The 26,996-nt window shown below is 40.5% G+C and overlaps 1 protein-coding gene and 1 long non-coding RNA gene across 2 annotated transcripts; both read right to left on the minus strand.

Annotated features, from left to right (window-relative positions):
* On the minus strand, window positions 1-26,996 carry HAO1 (hydroxyacid oxidase 1). Its single transcript, XM_042876535.1, has 8 exons — window positions 26,818-26,996; window positions 20,451-20,602; window positions 10,044-10,299; window positions 6,549-6,724; window positions 4,877-4,968; window positions 2,180-2,338; window positions 1,868-1,937; window positions 1-1,217 (listed from the first exon to the last, which is right to left on the minus strand). The coding sequence occupies exons 1-8, from the start codon at window positions 26,952-26,954 to the stop codon at window positions 1,147-1,149; spliced, it is 1,113 nt and encodes a 370-aa protein (XP_042732469.1). The 5' UTR covers window positions 26,955-26,996; the 3' UTR covers window positions 1-1,146.
* Window positions 3,473-4,870, minus strand: LOC122182895. The gene is made up of 2 exons (XR_006180034.1): window positions 4,291-4,870; window positions 3,473-4,001 (listed from the first exon to the last, which is right to left on the minus strand). It is a non-coding gene; the product is annotated as an uncharacterized LOC122182895 (long non-coding RNA).

Genomic DNA, 26,996 nt, shown 5'->3' on the forward strand with positions numbered 1-26,996 from the left:
TTTCCTTACACAGATAAACTTTATTTTGTTGCTATGCAACCCCTACACAACACACTACAATCTGCAGTAAATAAGAGAACAAATTTTACAACTGAAGGGCAAGCATGTGGCCTTTTGGGTTTTCTCCCTGTTTTGAGTTCCAGCCTCTGCTTTAGTTCATATTGTACTATTCCATCATTTATGACAAAACTGCCTCTAAAACTCAATACATGATATTTCAAATAAAGCAAAAAGGGAGAATCAGAATGCACAAGTTCTCCTGACATTGATGAGAAACAAATGGTACAGACAGTGATATCAGTGACAGTGGAACAGTGTAATGGTGGCTTAAAAAAAAATAATTCCAGAACAAGATTTTAAAAACCTTTCTGCAGTGCTGATGCAAGATGCTACAGATTTATCCAATAATCTAAAAAACTGTGAAGAATTGAGTCCAGTTTAAAAACATAACGTAGCGATCCAGCTGGGTATACTGGTGAAGGCAATAGACCTACCAGGATTCGCACAAGCCAAAGATCTGATGTGTGTCTGATTCACAAGCACAGTGGTTGTCTGATTGCAAAGGGCTTTGAGTCACTTCTCCAATTTCACTTTGCTGTGCAGTTCTTTATAACTAAGAACTCTGAGTTTCTACAGCCTACATGATGTAAGTCCACATACTTATTAAGGAACAGCACATCACTATTAGGGAGAAGAAATTATATTCATAATAGAGCAAGATTTAATTTCTGATCTACACTGTAGTTTCTCTAACCAGTGAGAAAAGTACCTTCTACATTTTAATTTTCTACATTTTGATAGCTGTTTGCCATCAGAACATGTTCTTTTATGGTTTTATGGTTTTAGTACTAAAAAGGTTTGAAAGCTAATATCAGCGTTTATTGCAAAACACCTTCAAGTTTCTGTCTTGGTCTTGCATAAAGACTCATCTCTAATCACAACTAACAGCACAGCAGCTTTCCATAAAAGCCTAGCAGAATAGGCTGTAAAACTTGAAGCAAATAACTTCTTCAACAAGCAGTTGCTTACAGAAGACTCCTTTTCAGTCAGAATTGCAGCATGAGACCCAAAGAGCAAACAGCGTTGTTTTTTTATCTAGTGTGCTTTCTGTACAACAGGCAACAAGCGAGGGGATCATCTTCAGATCTAAATCTTGGAAAGTAGTACTTCATGTCTTCGTATCAATGTCCTGCCAATCTCTTTTACAGTCCGGCATCCTAGAGAGCAAGTTACAAAGAATCATAGAATTGGGGACCTTTAAACATCTTCTGTTCCAATTGCCTTGCAACAAACAGGGACTTGCACAGCACCATTGGTTGCTCAGAGCACCATCCAGCTTGGCCTAAAATGCTACCAAGGATGGAGCTTCCACCACATCTTTAGGCAGCCTGTTCCAGTACCACACTACCTTCAATGCTTCAATGTAGAAGACATTTTCCTCATATCCAACAAATATCAGTTGAAATTTGGGAATGGTGGCCAAGGAATATCAGTCGAAATTTCCAATTGCCTCATGCCAAACCCCATGCTAAGTTGCTTCATTTTCTTTTCCATAGAAAGCTATGTTCAGTCAGATCTAATCCACCCCTTAGTGACTGAGGATTTGCCATCACTTTTCTATAGACCTATGGCTCTTCTAACCCAAAATATTTTTTCATTTTTTACTTACTCTTTCTGTCTACATATATAGATATCCTATATATAAAGTTGGGTTTCTTTTTTCATCTCTCTGCAGCTTAACCTGCTTATATTGCAAATATTCATTTCTTCTATAGGTTACTATGGTGCCTTGCACAGGGCGAATGAGAGCTGTGACAAAATGTGAGGGAGAGGTGGTTATTACTAAGAGGAAACACTGATGTCTCACCTGTCAGTGCCATTGCCAGTCGAAACTCTTCCTTCAACATCTGGAGAACTTCTTTTGCTCCTTCTTCACCCTAAGCAAGTAGGATGCAGCGTGCATTGTTATGTGTATTTGTGTCTATAGACAAGCTATAAATACATATCAGGAAAGTTTCATGGACAACTCTGACTCCTAAGTATTTGATAGCAAATTTTAGATTATTGTATGATCTGGATACACACACGTAAGAGATTCACATACACGTGAATACACAAAGCATAAAAGCTAGTATAGGCATCTATGAACATATTTTTCAGATTTTATTCTTTTACTTACTTGATAAGCCAAGCCCCAGATGAGAGGCCTGCCGATGAATACAGCTTTGGCACCCAGAGCTAATGCTTTGAGTACGTCTGTGCCTTTTCTTACGCCACCATCTAGGAACACCTCCACCTTCCCCTCCACAGCCTCAACAATTTCAGGCAAGATATCAATCTAGAAGAGTAAAATCAGAAATACAGTTTCTGTAACCCTATTTATCTTCTGAATAAATTATTAAGTACAGGATTCAAGCTTCAAAAAAGCTAAGTGAGCAATTAGTTGCCTGATTGTGTGCATAAATACAGCTTTGTGTGTCCTGGGATGTTAGCAGATATATACACAGGTCAAATTTATTTGGATAGCCACTTAAAATGAGAATCAGCAGGGTCACATAAAATGTCCATCTAATCTCATGACGTGCATCCAACACAGGCTGTACAAGCTATTAGGAGGAATATAAGAAATAGCAGACACGGAAGAGACCCTATTCCTTCATATAATTCCCCTAACATTCAGTGTTCAGTAATTTAGGAATTAAATCACTTAGGAAATCAGTCACTGACTTCTTAAACAGGCATCTTCATTTTCTTGCTTAAATTCACTATTCATTAATAAAAGGCACTGGCTGGCATTAAGGAACACAAAGGTAGGCATTGTGTCTGAAGATAATGAGTAAGAGATCTGTCAGAAAAATAAAAGAACATTTTTTTTTTTTCATTTGAACACATCTTGATCTCAGGAATAGTTGTACAGGGAACTTATTTACCTAAGAAAAATTCAACTTGCTCTGTGTTTTGAACAAGGAGAGAAACACTTTCTTCTTCCGAACGCATTTACTTCTCTCACTGATTTGCACTTACTCCCTGCACAAGTGGTAAAAGCAAAGACGAATGGATGTTCCTAAGGTACAGGAAAGTAACTACGGAATTAGCTAAAATGTCAACACTGTGCAAGAAGTTTCAAGAAGAGATGAGCCTCTTGAATTCAACGCTCAAGCATTAATTACATAGCAGCTGCTCCTACGACATGCATACAGTTCCTATTCATGAATATCAGGAAAGACACAAGACGAGAAGCCAAGTACTAAGGAGTGTGCAGTAGTAAAATAAAAGGCACACCAATTTATGTCTTTCAAACACGGATGCAATTCATTTCCTTTCTAATGGATAAAAAGTGACTAGGAGATTGGGGAAAAAACTTGAAAGCGCAGTTTGTTTTTAGATTTGGATTAAAATTTTCTTGAAGTTTGGCAGTGGCTGTGATTTTTTCCCCTCCCTCTGGTTTTCCTCTCTTGCCAAACATATTTTGGATTTATTTCCATACACAGAAACTACTTTCTACATCCTGACAAACTGTATCAACATTAAAGTGCTATAATAACTAAAATATGATGCAAACCGTAATTAAAACATAGATTTCCTCTATGTGTAACTATTAACCATTTCATGTTCTGAAAAGCCATGAAATTATACTTCAAAAACAGAAACTCTGAATGATTCAATACAGATATTCTCATGGAAACTGCATTTTGAAATACACTTCTCTCTGTAAGATGAAATTCAGTGAATACACTGGCTTTGATAGCGTCATCTTCTCTACACAATGACACTGTAAAGAAGAAACTCAAAAAAGTAGTTCACAAGCTTAATTTCAGTTCTGCTTCTGTAGAAAATAATTCCTAGTTTTTGAGCTCTCATTTTTCAAAAAAATTTTTCTGTTGTTGTTGGTTTTTTTTTGTTGTTGTTTTTAATGTCCTCACATTTTTCCTGCTGGGTTACCTCACACAGACTTGCACAAGATTTTCCAATACTCTTGGTGAAACTGAAGCATACATTCTCTGCAGAGAACAAGAAGAGAACAGAAGTTTAAGAAAATTGATTTCAGAAGTTTTGGCACCCACACTCCATAAAAAGAACCAGTGGGTCCACTTGAAGACTTTCAAAAAAATCAGCAAGTGAATTGAATTGAATGGGGAAACCTTCAGTTGTCCCCTAGGAAAGACTCAGAGAGCAGAAGAGCTCTAGAGGAAGGGGTGACACAGCAGTGGGCCTGCCAAGCTGACTGCAGACTGAACTGAGTTGCTAAATCTTTGCATGCAAAACATCCTGCAGTGGAAAAGGGCTTACCTGTCTCCTCTGTTCAGAAAATTCTCATGGAGAACCAGAGGTTTTTCAACAACAGTGCATTAAGGATATTGAAACAGTCATGACCAGGCTTTGATTCTCCTCCCTTTTGCTCTTTTTACTTATGCAGTTTTATCATTCCAAATGAAGAAGGGTGAGCGATGACTCAAGTCTGGGGGGTTTTACTTCAGTCTGAACACATACTTTTTCATTTTCCTTTCCTTCTTTCCCCTACCAGTTGAGAACTTCTCAAATCCATTTTTACCTTTGGAAGGGCACAGGGCAGCATGACAAGGAAAAGGAAAAAATTCTAGTTTAATCACCCTGAACCTTTTCCAAAACTGGAAAGATTTGAAAGGAGAAAAGGGGAGAATTTCCTTTTGCCTTTAGTTACTCTGTAACTCCAATTTTTCAGAAGTCTCTGGAGAGTACTGAAAACGAAAACAACTGTAGTAAGAGATTACTTCTCGTGCATTAAGGCACACAACATGTATTTACAGGTTTTCCCTCTAGCTACCGTGTATTCAGTGGAAGGAAGCAGGAAGCCAAAGGCAGAAAGAACTTGGTACTTATTGGCACCACTACTTACCGTTGCAGGAACTCCATCAAGCTGACGTGCTCCATGATTTGACACCAGTATACCATCTACCCCAAGCTGCACAGCTTCTTTAGCATCATCAGCTGAAAATACATTAAAAAAATATTCTTTCCAGAACTGGGATGTTGAACATCATGATGAGGGAAATTATGACATCAGTAAAAAAAAGCAAAACAAAACAAAAACAAAACAAAACCAAAAACAAAACAGTGAAAGATGCTGGGAAGCCACTTAGGGCTTCGTCCTTCCATAGGCTCATCTCATCACAGATCAACAGTTCTATCTTGAAGCAGTACAGATAGGAAGGTCACTTGAAATGTTGGAACAGAACATTTTATCACTTTGGACTAACAGCAACTTGCATGGCTAGCCTTTCTAACCCTATTCTCCCCCGTCTATCCTGCAGCACTTCACTAAATTCTTCTGCTGATTTTTTTCTTCCCCTCAATGCCAGTTAACAATAAGATTATGGTAATAAACCACAGCTAATGAAAACACTGCTGTGTCGGTGTTCATTTAACGGAATGGAAATCCAGCTTTCCTTCAAGTAGCACACAACTTAGAATAGAGTTAGGGCTTACAAGCACAATGAGCTGTCCTTCCTGACTGCATCTGAATTTAGACATAACTATTGTTACACCAACAACTCAACCTGAAAATTTAAAGTGTTGGTTGGGTTGTTGGTTCTTTTGGCCTGCCTTTTTTTTTTTTTTTTTTTTTTTTTTAAGTTTTGCTTTTGTGTTAATATTTTTTTCATTTATGCAGAATCTAAGGGCCCAGCACTCATGCTGTTTTTCTCTTCAAACACTTGCATTTTCACAGATAGACAGCAGCAAAGTGAAATGATCCTTTTTCATAGATCTCCCAGATAAGACTATGGGCTAAGGAAGAACTCACAGCACAGGACAAGGAAATAGGGACACCAACCACTGCTTAGCCCAGCAAACACCATGGCATGGCAAAGCCTACAGGCTACAGGACTTCAATCCCTGCCTACTGAACTTCAAGGTGAGCACATTCTATAGTCCAGCCATACAAACCACCTGAAAACTCCAGGTATTTATTAAAGCAGAGTCTTCACTTTCTTGGCTATTTGGCTCATGTGCGTTCCTGCATTCTCTGCAGTTCCATCAAAGCCAGTAAAAAGTACATCCAGGCCTTATAAGCCACAAACCTTCACCCGTACCTCTGACTGCCAAAACGCAAAATCCCGTTCTTCAGTTTTTCCCCAGATAGGAAAATAATAATGTTCAGTTTCTGCTGGAAGAAAAGCTTCTCTGATTCAGACTGCCTTCCACAAGGAGAAGCTAATGCACAAAGGCAGCACAATAATCACCCTCACCAGTTCATATTGCATTGATCCTAACCAAAACAAATGGACATTTGGTCATGTCTGCAATCTTCCACATCCTAATCATGCACAAGGAAGAGAACTTTTTCCTTTGTTTTGCAATCTACTTTGGCAAATCTTCCCTGCTTAGCACAGTATACAAATACGAATGTACAACCCATCATATTTAATGTAAGCAAAACAGATGCTTGCCATTGAAATGTAGTGCAATTCTACAGAAAATTCAGCAGCACAAGCACTTCTTTTTCCCTATTGCCCCTGCAAAAAGGGATGCCTTGCCCTCTCCATGGAAAAGCAGTAGAGCTACAACACCTCTTAGGATTCCTTTTACAACAATGGGCAGTGATGTCAGCCGACGAAGCCATCTGATGTCCTTCCAACTGATACTTGCATCAATTGCGTTGGCTACATAGACAGCCAGTCCGCTGTTTTCCCCAAAGTCTTGCCCTGAGGAGAAGGCCAAGTTGTTGCTTGAAAAATTTTTTAACCTAAAATGACAAAAAGCATATAAAACAGTCTGTGAAATATTTATTGGAGCCATAAAATATCAGTCCTTAGTGTCAGCACTCAACACATCTGCATTAAATGTGCATTGTATTATACGGGGCAGAAGTAAAAAAGCCTACCCAGTATTTTATTTCTGAACTCTTTTAAGTCAAAACCTCCTCCTTGAGAAATATTTGATAACTTTGTTGCAAATTTCACTGGCCCAAGGCAACCCTCCTAATGCTTTCAAAGGAAATAAGACAAAGTCCAAAATCTAAAGGTTCAGCATCAAATCTACAACTGAAAGGAAAAACCCAAAGATGAAACTTAGGGTTTGGGTTCAACCATTCATCCTGCCACAGACATCCTCTGTGACTTTGGGCTGAACATTTGGTCACTCCCTTTGCCTGTTTCCCATCATAAAATAGGAGCAACCACATTTTCTGGAGCACTGTGAGGATAAACACAGCAGAGGCTGTAGGCCATCCAGACCGTTGAGGAGCAGAGAATGTGTCTGCTGAGGGAATATCAGTCTTTCATAACATATAATTCACTTCCCACTGAAGTTAAAAGGTGCACCTCTACTATCCACTATCTGTGGCAAAAAATCTCCTTGGCTTTCTTGCAACAAGTATTCTCTTTGCTTTCGTTTTTCATCTAGTGAATTCAGCTACTGGAGTAAATAGGAGACTACCTAGATGGGAGAGGAAAAGGGACATTTTTTAAAACTCTGTTAAATTAGATGGGTCTGCATGAACTCTGGCAAAGAAACTAGAATTTTCATCTAACTGACAAGACGAACATCCAGGCAATAGTTCTTGTATACAATTCATCTTTTTTGTACATTTGCCTACAAAATGTAGAGGAAAATGTTTGTATGAAAACACTCGGTATTATTTGTTTATTATCACCAAATCAACCTCACAAGTTCTAGGAACTGAATGGCAAACACCAGCCCCTGAACCAGAGTTCAGTCTTAGTAGACAAAACAGGGGAGGGGGAAAATGAGGGCATACAGAGAAATTGAGGCTGCATTTATGTTAGAAACTGAAGCAGCCCAAGTGCTTTCAAGCACCAGATCATCATTGGTGACACCAGTACAACCCAGGACTCCGATGTCCCACACTGTGTTGACTGCTCCATGCTTTGGAGATTGCGCATCAATTCACGTTGTGCTATTTTATACTCATATTCCACATCTTGGGAACACACAGTATTTTTGCACGGAAACTGGCTAGTTTCACTGCTGATTTCATGCCTGTAACAAGCAACATTTCACTTGGGTTTTCTGTTCAACTCCAAGCAAAGAAGAAAATGAGAAAGGAGCAGGCTCTCAGCAAGATCCAGCTTTTCAGCTGTTGGTTTGTGGAGGGTGGGGTACCCAGAGAAAAACAGAACCATGGATAAGATTATATAAATAAACGTTGTTTTTCTTGGACTGTGAAATGCAGGTCAACACTTGAATGAATGTTGCCTTACATACATTTTGGAGCACAATGGCACCTTGTTGTTGCTTTGAAACTTTGTTGAAATTCTGAAGCCAAGAAAAAGTTATCAAGTAACTGAGCAGAGCCCCACACTACCGAGTTTCACCACTGACTCCGCAACAAAACACTGAGTGCCATTCTGAAATCTGAAGGATTTTGAACCTTAAAAGATCGCTCCAACTTCGTATTATTCCGTATGGTTCACTCAAACAAAACTGTTACTGTTAGGTCAAGTGGGGTCAAAGTGTGTCAGAAATGCACTATTGCTTTTCTCAAATATTTTGCGTTATTTGACTCTCATCCAGAAACTCTATAACCCCAGGTCTTAAAATGACACTGCTCCTAAAAAAAAAAAAACAAAAAACTATTTAAAGCAACTCTCCCTGGGTAAAGACAATCAATGATGCTTTGTCAGTAAAAGATCTATAGCAGACTAATAAGTGGGGCATATGCATATGCACTGATATGTGCATTACTTTTTACTGCCAAGTTTGTTAGGATTCTTTGTATTCTGGTACTTTCCTCACAAGATGGTCCTTTTATGCAGAAATCGTTGAGAGAACCCTTAACTCTGCCTATCTTTACCACTTCACCCATTAGCTTCAAGTACTGGCATATTGGGGCAGGGTACCTGACACCCCATGGTGGTACAGTCCCATGGTTTATCTTTGAAACGAAAATTATGAAAATGAAGGAACTTAGGATTTGGCTTTATATTTCTTGCTACATTTTTTAAAAATATATATTTTGTATTTCTTGCTATATTTCATGCTAGGTACAGTATGTATGCAGCATATTACAGTTGTGAGAGACACTGGAAGAACACTTCAGATTCATCAATAATATTCAAAACTAGCTCTCACCTAGAACTCAAACCAAAATTAATCCACTTCAAGATACTTTCAACTATATTTTACTTTTTCTTTCCTTTTTTAGTTTTCATTTTGATTTCATTTACAGATTCTAAATAAGGGCAGTAGTCTATATATATCATGACCAACTGTGGCCAATATCAGGTCCTTGTAAGCAGAAGATTCTTAGCTCCATTTTGCAAATTCAAAAATCCTGCGTATCCCATTCATTCTTTTACTGTTCCAGCTGGACTGAGTGCTAACACTGTGCCAGCACTTCAGCAAACATTATTCAGGGTGACCTTACAGTATGTTAATTCATGTTTGCAGGATGCAGTGAAATCAGGCCAGCATCAGCACCCACAGAACACTGCTGGAGAACTCTATTTTAAGTTAAATGCTGCATGGGCCCTGATATAATGAGAAACCAGAATTAGTGCAGAGACCTTTAGCTTTTCCTTGAGATACAGAAAAAGTCCCAGAAGAGATGTAGGGGTGGATTGATTGTGTGATATTCAAGAAAGCTGATCCCCCCCATTTCTGTACTTGGCTAAAAGGGCAGTTGAAGTTGCTTGGAAAGAGACTCCACATTCAGTATTGACATGGTCCCAGATGCACTGCAGTGTCATTGATTGGGAGAAGTCTTTGATGGTCACTTAGTCCAGCTTCCTGCTCAGAACATGGTCAACCCTGCAGCTGGATTCAGCTTCAAAGGCAGAGCAGATTCCAGAGGATTGTGCCCATTTGAGTTTTGAAGGTGCCCAAAGATTAGTTACCAGACACACAAAGAAATGCCTCATCACTAACTTTGCCAGTCTGCAGCCTCATGCAGCCTGACATACAGTTTTACATTGTATGAAAATACTAAGATAGCATACTTCTGCCCGTAAGCCACAGCAAAGTACATAAGCTCAGTGTGTGTCATCTGGAAGACAGGCTGCGTTGCGGCATGCTCACCCCACACCCCAATTGGAGGCACCTACCTGAGGTGGGGAGGAAGCTGGAACTTATTGCGCACATCATCAATACGCCTTCCGAGGAACGGTGTGTCCACAGTCACAAAGATTCCTTTGTAACCTGCTCTCTCTGCACGCTTCACTAGGGACTTGGTAACCTCTCGGTCCTTGTACACATAAAGCTGCAGCCAGCGAAGGCCTCCAGGAGCTGCTTCAGCAACTTCTTCAACGGAGGAGGTGGCCCAGGAGCTCAGCATCATTCCTGTCCCCATTGCCTGGCATGCTGGAGGAACACAAGGTCACATTCAAGACTGTCCGAAACACGAGTGTCAGTGCACGTAATTTCACACTGCCTTTCCTTTCGTTCCCTCAGTTTTAATGTGTTTTCAGCCCTCCAGTAAATATTATGTTGATAGTTTTTGACAGTGGGCTGCTTTGAGAGCTCTCTGGTTTATTTTCTGTGCTTATAGGCCAATTAACATTAATTGCTGTCTACATAATGTTTGGGGTGACCCATTTCAATATTAGAAAAAAAAAGCATTATAATTAAAATAAATATGATCTCATATTAGCTATTCATCCTAATGGGAACCTATTTGTAAGACCCTGGAGTTTGGCTATCACTTACCAGAATTTTAGAACACACATTTAAATGCATGATCACATACTTACAGTCTTAAACAATCTAAAAAAATGCATTTAAGTTTTCCAGCTTTCTGACTGCTGCCACATGGCTGCACAGGTTGGTATTTTAGGACTGTCATTATCAACACTGTACCTCAATCCTCCTCACCCTTGCCACATATGCTCCCCTCAAGCACTAGATACTTTGGCAAGTTTTGATCGTGGCCTTTTAACAACTTTTTCCCACTTCTAGAAAGTTCACAAGCATTGCACATTTTTATTGAAGGCCTCTCCCACCACTTCTCTGAGCAAGGTGCCTATTTTCATCCCTACAGAGTATTTCAGAACATGAAAGAGAGAAAAGGACATAGTCCAGCAGACAACCTTATTACATACCTATGATTCCCATTATGTCTAGGATCTCATCAAACAAATATTGCTCTTTTTATGGCTCTTAGTAACTATAAAAAGGCAGCTACTGGCTTCAAGGCCAAGAGCTTCTCATTCTCCATAAAGGAACTTCCCACAGATGTAAGCCAAAAGAACCAGCTTAAGTGTATTGTCCCTCTCACTAAGTATTGAGCTGAAAGGATGGTCATACTTACAAGGGAACCATTTCATTTCTCATACACACGCAAGAAAAGGATTTCATTTTCTCTCTCCTTGCATTTTGAATTATGTTAACACATCATTCTGTTGTTCATTTACCATCTTATAAAATGGGCAAAAGAACAGTTCCTGAAGTATTTGCTTGAAAAAGTAATAGTACAAGTTGAAAATGTCTGTGTAGTTACACATTGCAAGTGATAGTGAACGAGTGTGGTAGTACAGCTCAGTGGAAAACAGATTAAGTAGCTACTTGCATTTTCTCCAACTGAAAAACTAAAAGATGAGTTGGCTCCCCCTAAACATTGAACAACGTTCCATTCAGCTCCAAACCTACCCAAGAGTGGAGATAAACTTAGGAATACAAAGCTGATGTTATGAAAACTGCCATCCACAGGACGACATTTAATATCAATGCACATACAGGATCAATGGGGACTAATAGACTTGATGGGGAGCCTTCACCATTCTTTCTTCTGATATCTCTGCCTCATCACTGAAGGAGGGGAACCCCACATCTATCATGTGATCCCACACAAAGTTTCAGTCTTTGCAGTCTCCACCCAGCAGCTCCTAAAAGAGAATACGCCAGCAAAGTAGTCTCCAAAAAGCTCCACTAAGGCCAAAAGGATGAGAGTTCACACTGCATGTCGGGCTCTCTTCCTCCCCCTTCCTTCAAAAGCACTGCAGCGAAATCCATCATAAGGAGCGAGCAGCCAAAGGTTAAACATCACCAAACAATCCCAGATGAGGTCAAGCAGCTCAAGATTCTGTCCTGGCTACCTCCACGAGGCTGATTTCCAACCTGGGCTGAATGACAAACCAGCTAAACTCATACAACTATATTTCTGAGAATATATTATTACTTATTTTAGGAGTAATCTATTACTTAATGTAAAGAAAAACACTGTAAAACTCAAATATTACATAAAGCCTTATTATTTTTGGTCTGCTATAGTACACATTTTTAATGTAAATAGACTTCTGTCTCAAAATCTCATCTCCAGCCTGTGGGAGGCATTCAAAAGTGGTCTTTATGACAGCATTTTATTAGAGAAGAACTACGGATCTCAGAATGGAAATTCACAAAGAACTTGCTCAATCAGATTGGATACACCCTCCTACAGCCACAAGGCAGCTTTCAGTCACTGGAAACAGCCATGCTTCACTCTTGTCTTGCAGATTTTGCTACTCCATGAAGAGCTGTAACTTGCAGAATCAAGGGGGATTTTAAAGAGTAGCCTAAAGAGACTTCTAAAAGAGGCTTCAGAAAGTGTTGTCCATTTACCTTCTGCTTCCAAAAAAAAGCATACATGACAAAAGACAAAATATAACGCAAACAGATGTAGAAGAATCTGCACTGTCCTAATGGAAAATTAGGTAAGATAGCTTATCACCCACTGCCTACTCAAGAAAAAGTGCTTTACAAACAACTGACTTACTTTCGTTACCAATTCCTTGAAAACACACTACAACTTAAAAGTATGAAAAGTATGAAGGAGTCAAACTATTTGTTGAAAAATATCTCACAGGTCAATTGTTTTTATTGTATCCAGTAGTCAACCAGCCTGTTTGGAAATGCACCCATTGTCTAAATAAAAGTTATTTATCTGATTAAATACAGGTATACGCATGCAGGATAGTCTCCTGGATTGACATTTCAAGTCAGTGAAGTGAAATAGCCATGTACAGGGGACAGTTCTTCCCACTGGCTATAAAGGCAGCCTCAGGTAAATAGGTGTGTGTAAATGATTAAAGGTAGATAAGCTGAATTACACTGCAGCCATCCACTTCAATCACTGCAATTCTAAATTCAGTTTTGGCTATTCCTGTTGTTGCTGTTCTTGCTTACTGAAATGCATAGGAACAAAAATCTGGGCTGAAAAAGTACAAATATTAACTGACTCAAAATATTATTCAGTGGAGGAAAAGAAATGACTCCATTCATCTTATTAAAATCCCAGGCTGTACTCATACTAGTAATTAATAAAAAGAACCCCTCTACGATATGTAGAAGGGTGTGCAGAGAGAACAAGATTCCAATGGTGCAACAAGCACCCACCTACCAAAAAACCAAGAACATCGCAATCCTTTGATCCATCCCCTTAAAATTACTAGGAACAGTTCATTCTCAGAGAAGTACCCAGAAATAAACTTCTTCTAAAAACCAAAAACCATATATTGAATGGGATGTCACAACTCCAAAGTGATCTGCTCAGTCAAACCCATTATGTGATGCTAAGAAACAATGGATCAACATTCCTGTTGCTCTGTCAAATATGAGTTCATGAATGAGAGAGGGTTAACTAATCCAGCAATTGCAAAACCCTCAGATCAGATAAGAGAGAAAATGTAAATGTTATGGTTCAATCTCTTTCTAAGTATTCATTTATCTATAATCTCTTATTCTCAACTCAACATATACGGCCTTAAGGACATGAGAATTGTTGCAAAAGCGGAAAATATAATTACAAAATTCTTCCCTTGTCTGACCTATTTAACCACTCTGGTAAAGCAGCAGCTCAACATGCTACGTATTTTGGATTTTCATAGTAAAATTCCAAGTCTTTGCACAAAAACAATTCTGATATTTTAGAGATCCCAGGTTGACCTGTGCATTACATTGATCCCTTGAAGCTCATTTTGCCATTTTTGTAGACTTTAAAAAAAGATGATAGTCTTGAAGTATTGCCAGTTTTTTTTTCCTACCTCAAATCAGGATTTGTTAAAAATATACTCAAATTTCTTACACGTCTAACAGCAGTTGAAGAAAATAGAAACAGTTCAATTCCTTTAACAACTATATTTTACATTTCAAATCTGGGGGACTGCAAATATCTCTATTTGTTATTACAAGTCAGTACAGGATCCATTTTCTCATGGGAAACTCCTTCAGCAACAGGCAACATTTGCCAAAGTTTAAACATCAGATTTTTAGTATCTTTTTTTCTTTTTTTTTTTACCAGCCTTTTTTCATGCCTATCCAGATAACTTCTTTTAAAAAGTCATCTTTTAAGCACAAATCCGGAACGTTCCCTGAAGGATACACTTACCTTTGTACACACACTGCAGGTTTCCACCGAGGTCAGTGACAGTGCTCAAAGCTTGGTAGCAGGCACACATGGGCACACAGGAAAGATTTGGGGATGTTGTCACTATCAGGATGGTGAAGCTTTAAGCTCTTTGTGCTTCATACAATTACAAGGCCCAGTGTACCACGAATAGGGATATTATGGGGTGCCTAGGTGAGGGGAAGCTCCACTGACTTAGCTGCACAGGTGCCTCAGCCACATTGCCATCTGCCTGCACTTCGCCTGGGGAAGCCTGGAGACACTGGACGTACATGAACTGAGTGAACTGAGCCTCAAAGACAACTCTTCTCACCAGGTAAGATAAACTTCAATGAAACAGAATTTTCTTCAGTATTGGGTATTTCCACTGAAGTATTTTATGCAACAACAAATCAAGGTTGGTAATGGAACAGGACTGACTTAGGAAGTCCACAGGAGAACAGAGCAATATTGGTGAGGCACTGGCACAGCTGCTTGGAGAAACTGTGGGTCCCCCAACCCTGGAGGCATTCAGGGCTGGGTTGGACAGCCTGATCTAGTCAAAGTGTTCTTGCCCACAGCAAAGGGTTGGAACCAGATGGTTTTCAATGTTCCTTCCAACTCAAACAACTGCATGATTCTATAATAACATATCTCAACTCAACTTTTCATCTTGAAATTGTGTCTCCTTCCCACCTCTGATGGCATATCACTCCATTAACTGGTATAAAAAGGTACAGTTTATTCCTGCAGGCAACCCAGAGCATATACTTCAGCACAGGATGCCTGAGTAGAGTCCAGTTTGAGCTTTCATATTTTGTCATGGTTACCTTGTATGACAATGGTAAATCTTGCTCTTTTTTTCTTGTGCAAATTTCCCTTGTTTTCCTTTCAGGGGCATCTCACGGCAGTCAAGATGCCCCACTGCAGTCACTTCTCCCTTTACCCGCTGCCCTTGAATTAGGGGGCAAAGTACACACTTGGGATCAACATGGTGCCCTTTTGTCACAGCGGTATTTCTCAGAAGTAGCTATGTTCTTTGAGCTGCATCTCCTAAGAAACAGAGTTGTTTAAATTATTTAATGAAACGCACTTGGCTGAGAGATCTCCTGCCCAGCCTTACCTCACTTACCCCTTTCAAAACTTTCTGTGCAAGCTGGGCCTGCAGTTTGTTGACACAACATTTTGTCAGCTGTGCAGGAAAACTGAAGGCAGCAGGGCCAAAATGGATCTAGACAGTCTGGAAGGTCTATCATGCTAAGAGCCTGTGTATGGTTATACCAGAAAGTCTCCAGCCATACCAAACTGTAATACAGACTCTTTTCTTTTTGAGGGGGGGGGGAAAGGACATGATAAGAACAGCAGGTGAGGAATGGGTACAAAGTCCCACTGTAGTCACTGTGGCTGAGCACAGAGAGCAACAGACAACAAAATCTCTCCCTTGGTGTCATGGATGGGCACACCAGATGAGCACAAGGAACCTGAATTCAGAGGACCAGCAGCATTAAAGCAAATGAAAAACATTTCGTAAGTCTGTTAAAGCCAAAGGAATAAGGTATTGCTCCCAGCCTAGGTGAAAATGATAGGGCTGACAGTAACTAAACAGAGTTGGAGAAAGCATTTCAGTCAGTATTCCTATTCTCTATTTGGCAGACTGTGCAGATGCTTCTCAGGTGGCGGTGAAATCCTTCTTGAGTCAGAAGTAACTCAGAAACCTATTTGAGAGCAATTGCAGAGAATAAATAAAATCATCAGATCTGAACAACTAACATTCCAAGTTTTCAAAAGATCTGGTCAAGAAAACAGTCAAGCTGTTCAGCCTGATTTTAAGCAAGTCTAAGATAAATCAGTTACTGCAGTACTGATTCTGAGTTGAAGCAACAGAATACTAGGAAATAAGTCAGTAAGAATTAAGACAGGAATATGTAAATAGCATCAATATATAATAGAGTAGAAGTCTTGATAAAAATAATTGTTCCTATCTGTTAATGATGAACTGAGTAGTCAAGAAACTGCTATTTCTTGTTAAGAAATAAAATCTCAAGCAGTATCCATCTTAAGTATACTGCAAGGTGGATCCCCATTTACAGGACCATGAGTGCTACTCTACTTCAAGGGAGTACTGAATGAAGACTATAAGGAAATCACAGTGGTTTGTGAGCACACTGTGAAGCTGGGGTGGCAAATTCATGCCATTGCATGAAAGAACAGTGAACGTTTTTCGGACAAGCAGAAAAATACTGTGTAGAATTAGAAAATTTTTGCTGAAAGGTGTTTAGAGAAAAGCCCTTTGCTCTTTAACGGTGGCTAAAATTATTCATCAAATTTGGCAAATATTTTTAGTTAACTGAGTTGAAGTTTGAGTGAGAAGGACAAGAAAAAAAAAATCACTAAGTCAAAATGTCACGCGTTGATATTTTCAAAATGGAAATGTTTTTCTTCCAAGCTAACACTTATGTTTCAAAAGTAAGCTATGGTTAAAAGCATTGGCTGGTAGGAAAATTCAATAAAACATTGTCTTTTAGATAAAATTAAACATTTCAGTTAATCCAAAACTATTTTCCACCCAATTTTTCAGTTTCTCATGAAAAGAAAATCCACTATTTGCAACATTTCCATACACACCAACTGACTGTAACTGTAATCCAGGGAATATACTTAAAGAAAGCCCTGAAAAAAATGGATTAACTTCTGCCAAGATCCATGGAATTGTTTAAAGGACAAGGAAGCATTCTCTATAAGAACTCCAAGTCCATTTAGACAAGGAAAGCTGAGGAGGAAACTTACTGCTGCCTATATATGTATATCTATACGGTCTAGTTAACAAAAAGTATAACAATCTACTCTCTAGAATTTGAAATCGTGCAAGTTCTGACCATAATTACAGCCTATACTGTTAAGAGTGGAGTTAGTTAAACTTGAGTGACTTACAAACATTGTGTTCAGTCTTATCATCAGGAACTTTCAATATTACAATTCAACATTTTTTTCTAAAAAATAACCTTTACCAATGAAACAGGATTGTTGATGAAGGTATGTTTAAGGGAATCAGCCTGACTTAGACCTATTTAAGATCAGATACATGCTCTTCCCCACCAGCTTGGTCACTTGTGTGGGGGTGTCACTTGAGCAGCAGCAGTTCCCAAAAATCCAACAAGCCCTGAAGCAAAGGGTCTGCAAGAAAAGGGAGTTTAATCTAATCAGAGACAGCATGACATAGATGCCCTCATGTGTGGATGAAGGCACTGAAGGAATACAGCGTTTCAAAGCAAAATGTTGTTGCTTAATAGAGGTAGCTGGAAGGATGAGCATTGCTCTTAAGCATGGAAAAATCTTGTTGCTCGTGGCACCTGCTGCGCATTGCCTGAGCACACAATGCACATGTGTGCACTGTGGGTGCTGCACCGGGCAGCTGCCACGCTCCTGAGTGTGAGTCAAGGTTCACTATGCCTGCTCAGACCAGGAGGGACAAGACTCAGACCACACCATGTTTTCCAAGGGCCATCACGATAGCAGAGGCACCACTGCATGAGTCGCTTCCTACATACCTGAGCCAAAATTCAAGCATACAAGTACATGGTGCTTTCCAAAAGCCACAAGACTATGATCAGCCTTTCTTGGCTTGCATGAACCTTGGTGCAGCTAAAGCAAAAACCAATTTAAAGCAACCAACAATCTGGCCACTTCATTTCTGAGGTATTGCTAAGTTAAAGAGAATTTGGATGTAGCAAAATCCTTGATCCCAAATGTCCCAATTTTAAGGAAAGCTTTAAGCCAAACATGTACTTTACAGCTAACTCCTGTCATCTTATAAGGTCAGACCAAAAGCTTGGCACTGAATGCCCTGCTCCACCTCTAACAGAGCACAAAACCAAAGACTTTTTTCTACAAGAAATGCTAATGCAATACAGAGGGTGTGATTTTAATTGCACTCTCCTTTGAAAGTGATGAAAATTTTACCAGCTCCAAGGATACATTTATTTGGCCACATACTCAAACCACTGCCAGTACACCAAGCTCTGCTGTCTTGAAGATCCAGGAATGTTAAATGCAATAATCATATGTTAAAGTTTGAAACTAAATGCAAAAGAGTCAGGAAATTCCAAAATTAAGTTATCTACCACAGCCGTAACTCAGCCCTGATAGATAGCTTTATTTTATCACTTGATTGCAGTTACAGATTTACGACTGAAGATGTGGCCAGGCAACAGTGTCAGTGGGAGGTTTTGCTAAGGAACATCCTGGATTTTGTGCATTTCTAATCTCACTCTTAACATGGCATTAATGTGTTTGCACTTAACAGCTCTATGCTTCAGGGTTTTCTTCCAGCATAACCTAGGCCAGAAATGATCTACGAGTGTTGCCAAAGGCCAGGACAACACTAACACAGCTGACAGAACACAGCTTCTCAAGCCAGTTCAAGGTATTCGAGCTCCATCGTGTGGAGTGTGCCTGCACATACCATCCGCCTTTCTAATAAGTCTCTTAAAAAAAAAAAATAAAGTAGCACAGAGACACTACAATCAAAGAAACCTTTGGCAGAAATAAGATTCAGACTGCTCCTTGCTGACGAGCAAAATGTAAACCTTGTGACAGGGCTGAGTTTGCTAGAGCCCTGGGACAGCAACACAGAAGGGCTGCGGCTCATTGCAGGGCACACCCCAGCCATGCTGGTTGTTAACAAGGATCGAGATGAGCTCACTGCAATACGATTAGACTCACTTCACACTGGCAATTGCTGCATTGATCATGGAAATATTATCAAATTAAATAGCTCACGAGTCTGTATGTTTTGTAACCTTTCTCATTCTGCTATTCTGCTTATTCTGGAGTTTTGAGATGCATGCCCTGACTCTGCCTGCTGCATACAGTGTGACCTCTTCTGGAAATCATTTTGCAGTTTGAGTTAAATGAGCGAGAAAATTTCACATCTGAATTATCCCATTTCTCACATCCTTTTAGGCTGTAGGCTCCACTTTGAAAGCACCTTTGTGTCAAATTTAGCCCAGAGGACCCTTATCTTGCTGGCTCCCTGGGATGTGCTCAAAGAGCTATATATAAAGCAAAAAACAACAACAAAAAAAGATCGTTCTGAGATAGGCAAAAGCTTGTGCATTTCTGGAAGCAAAGGCATGGATGGCCTCTGGGGTTCATAAAAGGTTTTGTGAAAGGGAGCATTTCTTGTCATGGAAACACATATACATTTATATTTATAGAATGTATATAAAACATACAGATCCTGTTTTCATTTTTTAAAATTAGAAAACTAGAATTCCTACAGGCCAGTGAAAAATATTTTGTTACAAGAAAGCAGAGCAGCTGTCATGGTGTGAAGGACTTGGTGAAGTGGGCAAGGAGAAATTTCTGACATCAGAGAACTCTTCAGCCAAGCAAAAAGTGTCCAAAGCTGCCAAGAGAGAGGCTCAAGCCAGAAATCAGACAATTTTTATTTTTTAATTGCTACTTCTGGTGACTTCTCTCTACCACTTCATTCCCAAATCAAGACCAAGAGACTATCCCACAAGGGCCAAAGCAGTGCAAAAATAACCTGTCAGCAGATGTTGGACTAACATTGTGCAGTCATATTAGCTAAGCACTGTAGCCTCTTCTGGCCCTACAAACAATTAGGGAACCTATTTATCTACATTACAGAAGATTACAAAAACCTCTTTGGCAGTTCTCCAAAATGACACCACTCTTTAATTGGAAGGCATTTACAAGAGATAAGGGTTGAAAAGAGAACTCCTACGGTCATGACTCAGCCCCGATCACCAATACAGGGATGTTGCACTCGCTGCACTTTGTCTCCCCCGAGCCCAGATCCCCACTTTGCGGTGTGTATTTGTTGGGTGACCTGGCTTAAAATGGATAGCACTTTTTTCCCCCTCCCTTTTCACTCTTGAAAATTAAGAGCTGCTAGACTGACATGTTATCAGACTGCAAACGCAATTGAAGATGTACGGGCAAAAAACACATGCCTTGAATCTGGGATGCAGGAAGGTCACCTCCTTTTCTGATGTCCTGAGCGTCTATCTTCTCCATCTGAAGGCACTGAAAAAAAAAAAAGCACTCGCCTGCCCTCTTCCCACCAAGACTTAACTTTGTTTATTCAGAGACAGGAGCAAGAGGACTGCAGGCACTCTGCACAGTTTACCTTTAGCGGTCGCCGTCTCTCCATCAGGGTGAGCCATGCGCTGCATAGCAGTCGCCGCAACGCAGACAGGCATGCTGATCTTCTGCCCCAAGACTGAGGTTGACAGGTCCATTACAGACACGTCCCTGAGCATCCGGGGGTACAGCTTCCATCTGACACAGAGAAACAGAATAAAACGTCTGCATCATTGAGGTTAGAGCTCCGAATGTCCAAGAGCAGATTTTCCTGTTATCAGAAGAAAAAATGGTGAAAGCTGGAGGGGAGGAAGCAGCACAAAGCAGCAGGGTGTTGGACCTCGAGCAGAGCTTCATTGTGTGACCCAGACACATAAAGGGAGCTGCAAAAGGCACAAAGCCAAGAAGAAACAGGCTAGAAGAGATTTAAAAAAAAAAAAACACAAAGCAATGGAGGGTGAAAGGAAGCAAAGATCCTTTGAAAAGCGTTGGCTGGAATTATTTAAAAGAAAAGACAGGAGCTGCAAAACAATGTTTACAGTGAATCTTAGCTTCTCTGAAAGCCCTGTGGCAGAACTAGATAACAGAGGATACGCAGGACTCAGATTAGATATTAGGAAAAACTTACCCTCAGAAAGAGTAATAATGCAATGAAACGGGCTCCCAGGGAGGTGGAGATGCCGCTGTCCCTGGAGGTGTTCAAGAACCATGGAGAAGTGGCACTGAAGGACATGGGTTAGCGGACATGGTAGTGATGATGGTTGGACAAAGTGACCTTAGAAGTCTTTTCCAACCTCAATGACTATAAGATTCTATAACAGAAGTCACCAGTTCCCCTTTCACCTCCCTCAGTCATTCCCTTAACAGACCAGGGAGCCAAAGGACACAATTTTTGGATAAAAGTAGCCTGACCAGTGCTCTCACACCACCTTGTCCCTATGCTAGAGGTCTCTGCATTGAGAGCACACAGAAACAATTTGCCGTGCCTCTTCCTGCAGAAAACAGATAAGCAGGAGCATGCCTTAGCTTAGCTGTATTCAGATGAGATAATTGGGGAAATTGGCTGCTCTACATTTCTATTGGCACCTTTTGCAATCCAGTAGCCCCCAGGAGGCCCCATCCCCAGCAGTTACAAGCTGTTGTGTGACACATACTTCACTGAAAAGTTACTGCAGGCCCAGGGATGGCCCACAAGGAGTTGAGACTTCCAGGAAAAGACCAAATGCAGGCACTATAATTTGGTACAGAAAAAGACTCTGTAGCACAATTGCTTTCCTGAGAGAGTAAATTATAATCTACTCCTTGAATGACTTGGCCTGAACCCACTCAACTGTTCCTGACCTCGCTTTGCTTCCAATGTATCCACCATAAACCACACCAACCCAGAGCCACCGCCATATTCTCCTTTGGGGCCTGCAGCTCAGATACAGACAGAAGCTGACTCCAAATAAGAACTAAAAAACACCCACCTGAAATTGCAATTAGGCTGAACATCACATCACACAAAAATCTACCTTTGCCTTCTGCCACCAACTGGACAACAATTCCTCTCAGAGCATCAGCTAGACGGCACTTCAGTATCTCAAACCATCTCAGTACGGATGCATTCATGGGGGGATAGCCATGAAATCAGACTTTTTCTTATCAGTGAGGTAATGTTGTAGCAAGGCATTGTTAGAATAATCTCCAAGGTGCGCATCAGCAGGTGCTAGCTCTCAGGGATTTGCTCCGAGCAAGGTGCAAAGGTTCTCTGCAAGCAGTAATACGCTCACTGTCTCAATGTCTTACTGATGCACCCTTCCCTCTGAAAGGGCTTTGAGTGCAGATTATGGCAATTGAGTTTTAATTAGAAGAAAATAATTAAAAGCTTAGGCTACTGCTGAACATGACTACCTAAAATGCCTGATGGAAACAGTACTGTCATTAGCAAGGAGATGGCAACCGGAGCCTTCGTTATCCTTAGGCTATGTTCCGTCTGTGAGCAGCAGTCAGCTTGAGCTTGCATACTAACCAGTCTGGTTGGGGTACAGGAAGAGAGGAAAAAAGGGGGAAAACAGACAACAGCTTCATATTACTGGAAGATCAAGAGAAATTTCCATAAGAAATCTGTGACAGAGTCAGGATGAGACCCAAATTTCTTAAGCCATGGAGCACGAGGCCATGCCAGTTCTCCAGAAAGCACTCTCCAGGGAGGAGAAAGATGGTTATGATGCTTGGAAGGGATGTAGTTGCGGGACTCGGCTGTAACATTTGATGCCAAGACACACACTGTAAGTATGCCTCCTTGGACTTGTTTTCATGCTATTGTGTCAGACTGTTATTTTTCAGGGGAAAATAAGCTGAGGGTGGGACAAAGAAAACATGACTTTTATCCCCCTTCTTCTTAATCCTCATTCCAAGAGCTTCCTTCTAGCACTGAGACTGATTTCCCCAGCAAATACAAAGAAAATACAAATCCTTTCATAACCTTGCTCATGTTTACAGGCCAGCTTAGAAGCATAAGGATGCAAAATGCCTTCTGCAGTCTCCTAGTTCTCAGCTGCTCCTGACCCATAGGATTTTTACCTGGTGCAAATGACTGCCACTTCCAGGCACACATTTGAGTATCAGTCCTGAAGCAGCAAAATTCCTTCAGTGCCTCTAGCTCAGAGAAGCAGAAAGAGACAAAATCTTCTATTTCCCCCCAGCAGAACATACAAGACTAACGATGCTGTTCGAAGCAGCAAACGCCCTCCTTTCTCACTCACTCTTAAATGTATCAAATAATTGTCCACCAGCTTTTTGGTGCCAGATTTGTTAAGCCCCAGCGTTTAAACAAATTTCTCTTCTGATCTCTTCTTTATTTAAAATAAACAAACAACATAAAAACAACACAGCTTTTCTCCTTGCATCTCACTAGGTTGTATGCTTTAGACCATTAACAAATTAGTCCTCCTAACTGAGCACTGTCTGGGTCTCGCAAAAACTGACGGGGTCACCACCTTGGCATTACACTCTTTGACAGAAGCAGCATCAGATTTTGCTTAACATAATTTTTTCAGCTGCAAGTTTACCAGGCATCTGAAGCGACCCTACTTTCTGGACAAACCATGGGGATATACCCTTAACAACAGTAAGCAAAAACAGGCACAGTACTTCCCAGTGTACAAGTGTAAATCTTGCAGTTGGGCAAGACTCACTTTCCATACTCATTCTCTGCTGTGAAGAACCACTGCAATTTTCAAAATGTAACATTTTCAAGCAACATCTCCCACTTTTCCAAATTCACAGTAAATCCCTTCAACAGAGCATCACTAGCAGAGTGCTTGGGAAAGGACACACTGCTCAGAGGAAGGCCCTGTCCCAGCCCCTACCTGCTTTGATAACCTTAACAAGAGGTTAAGGTCTCCTCCAGCTCCTACTTCCCAACTTCCCATCATAACAGACACATGCTATTGCTGCACAGGGCCAATGAACAGCTGCTTTTGCTCAAGGAACATATTTGCTCTTCTCAGATGTCTCATCATCCATATGGCAACTTTTTTCAGGGCACTCTGAATCTGAGGTGGAAGACATGGCAGAAACCACAAGAACTTATTACTAAAAGCATTCATTTCCTCTCTTCTCCCTGTGACCTGACACGCCTGTTTGATCCTAGTCAGATTTTCAGTCTCTATTTTTTTTAAAGGCCCGTGCCCAGCCATTTTAATACCCTTAACACCCAACTACATGATGACACGTTTGCAGGAAATATGCATCAATGCTAACACAGATAAACAAGAAACGATGTTCCTTGTACATGACAACAAAATGCATCTTCTCCAAACGCCACTGGGAAGTCAGTGGCAGAACCTGTCACAGCAGATTATTGGAAATGTGTTCCTAAACACACGCACTTCACTTTCATTAAAATGCTGAGAGATTTCAGATTGATTTCCTGAATGCCATCAAGCCAAAGGCAACTCACCCTTGTCTTGAAACGTACTCTTTATTCAGGCCCATTGGTTTCCTGACAATTTGAGAGCGAATTTAATCACCAGACAGAGCAGTGTTGGAAGGACACATGGTGTTTTGGAATGCAGAACAAACACAAGGTGAATCAAGACAGATGCCATAGGGAGTAATGTATGCTCTCATGCCCTAAATAATTGTCCCTATCCTTAATGCCTCATTTGTGCAACTGATGTCTCCACTTCATATGAAAACTGAAAGAAAAACTGATCTGGCTCTAAGCAGGAAAATGCTGATGTCGAGATGCAAGCACTGGTTCTTCACATCAGCATCAATCTCAGATAAACTGGAAGCCAGAGGAGAGTTGCTGTAATTCTCATTAGTCTCATCTTAAGCCTTGGTCCTTTGGGGGCACTTTATACTGCAGTATCTGATTACAGGTCCAAAGTACTTTAAGCTCCTGTGCTGTCGAGAGGACAGGACATTTGATTTTATCAGCAAATGGATATGACCTGCACTGTTCCAAAAACTGCATGAGCCGTTCCAAAGGTACTGCATTATCTATTGACACAACCATTCATTTGCTACATTGCTCCAGAATGATAATCTATTTCTCTTGTAAGTGCAACCATTACACTGCCAAAAAATTAAGAGCTCAAAATTAACAGATATTTTTTCTATATGCCAGCCAACTAAATAACCTTGCAGTGCACACCACAAACGTCTGGGCTACAAAATTCACACTATGGGTTCTATTTTATTCTTTTTTCTTTTTCATTTAAATACAAACATTTACACATATAAATATTCAAAGACATTCTAAACATATTTAATTGGGGTGAACCCTATGTTCTGAAAAAGCACACGATTAAGCTCTTGACTGGAGAAACCAATGAGAGTTGTCTGATCATTGATAGCAAAGCTCTACATATGCACTTCTTTCACAAAGTTGTCTGACTTCGTGATTGTTGTGGGTGTAAAGTCCATCTTGCTTAATACTTACCCATCAGCTGCACTCAGGAATAGGGAGATAATGAATAACACATTCAAAAACACGAAGACTGAGATTCAAGGACTAACCCCACAACAGCAGTCCCACATTCTTGCCATGGTTAGGACATGCCCCTCTCAACATCACCATGATAAAAATAAAGGTTTTTTGAAGTTGCTTATGCCAAAGTTAAGTCCTAAAACACAGAATAATCACAAATCCATATACAAGGTTTGCCTTTCTAGATATGCTGCCAGGAAGCCATCAGACACGCGGATGTTGCACTCAACAGTTCTAGACACAAGGGCTAATAAATGAAATCCCACCACAACAAGAGGTGCCTCAGCAGCTACAGGTGGGGACTGCTTAAGAATGAAGATCCAGGCCCTGGAAATCTGTGCTCAAATGATTCTGAAGTTCCACATCCCATTGGAATAGGTGGGAGGGTTCACCTTTGCAAAAAGGAAGGACCACCTGGCAGACAACTTCAATTACGATGCTCTTTCTTGTAAGGAAGCTCTGTGCTAGTGCTGTAGGTGTCAGAAACCAGGGGACAATGTACCTTATGCCAGGGACTGGGTTTTGGACTCCAATCCCAGCTCTCCCACTGCTTTATTGGGTGACCTTCAACAGCTCTGGCTGCCTTCCTTCCTTCCAGGCACCCTTGAACCGATGCTTTGGCAGTTGAGCAGCAGCAGAAATTCAGGGAATGGGGAACCAGGGCAACACAAAGCGACTGGGTATCAGTTTTGACACTCCTCCACCAAACGTTGCTTTACTCCAGGTTGAACCCAGCATTTATAGAACAAAGGAGTGAGTTTGGTTTTGGACAACAGGACAGGGAACAGAGCTACAGACTGCAAGTCAAAACCAGTTTTATAACAGTTCCCATCACATACAATATTTCATGGTTAAGTGCTGACCACGGCTGAAATCTGAACGCAGCTCAGGCACACGGTACTGAGCACTGGCCTTCACACCTTGCTCCTGAGCGCACTGCTAGGATGCACAGCTCCAGTTCAGCAATACTGCACAGACATTTAGTGGGGGAGGCCACTAAATTACTAAATTACTACAGTAATTCAATTTAGGAGGAACAGTTCAGTTCAGTCAGACCTAAAAGGTACAGTAAAACAAGAAATCTTTTGTCTGTACAACAGCTTAAAATATAGAAGCAACAACAATTTAATCAACTTTTACTAAATATTTGTTCCACCCAGACATTTTGCTTCCCTAAACAAAACAAACAAAATGCAGGTAAAGCCAAAAGCATGCTAATGAATCTTAGGGAGTGCTCTGATGGAAAATTGTAGCTGGGGGAAAGAAAGGGTGGAACGGATGTTCTGAGAAGGATTTCATTGAGTTTTCTTCCTAAAATTTATAGAAGTTTCAGAAAATATAAGTTTTGTTAGCACAAAATCTAACATTGTACCACATCTGCTAATAATGCAAACAGATACACACACTCTACAACCTTAAATCATTCTCCTACCTTGAAAATGCTGCTACATTATCTGCTAATGTTTCTTGGTCATCTGCTCCAGATCGGTAATAATCATAAACTGATTTGGGGAGAAATGTTTTAGCATAATGTTCAAAATCAGCAACACAAACTGGCTTTCCAGACATGTCTGCAGATCTCACAGGATAAGTTTATTCCCACTTACCTCT

The sequence above is a fragment of the Lagopus leucura genome, unplaced genomic scaffold (genome assembly GCF_019238085.1).
Source record: "Lagopus leucura isolate 7727_CA_CO unplaced genomic scaffold, USGS_WTPT01 Super-Scaffold_73, whole genome shotgun sequence".
NCBI classification, from domain to species: domain Eukaryota; kingdom Metazoa; phylum Chordata; class Aves; order Galliformes; family Phasianidae; genus Lagopus; species Lagopus leucura.

What these genes read in the sequence shown, in the direction of transcription:
- HAO1 (XM_042876535.1), bottom strand. Translation starts at nt 26,954, where the DNA reads ATGTCTGGAAAGCCAGTTTGTGTTGCTGATTTTGAACATTATGCTAAA. An exon ending in TGTAAAAGGAATCCTAAGAG is followed by an intron (nt 4,969 to 6,548) that starts GTGTTGTAGCTC and finishes ATGTATTTTCAG; the next exon opens with CTGATGATGCTAAAGAAGCT. An exon ending in TCTGGGGCTTGGCTTATCAA is followed by an intron (nt 1,938 to 2,179) that starts GTAAGTAAAAGA and finishes CTACTTGCTTAG; the next exon opens with GGTGAAGAAGGAGCAAAAGA.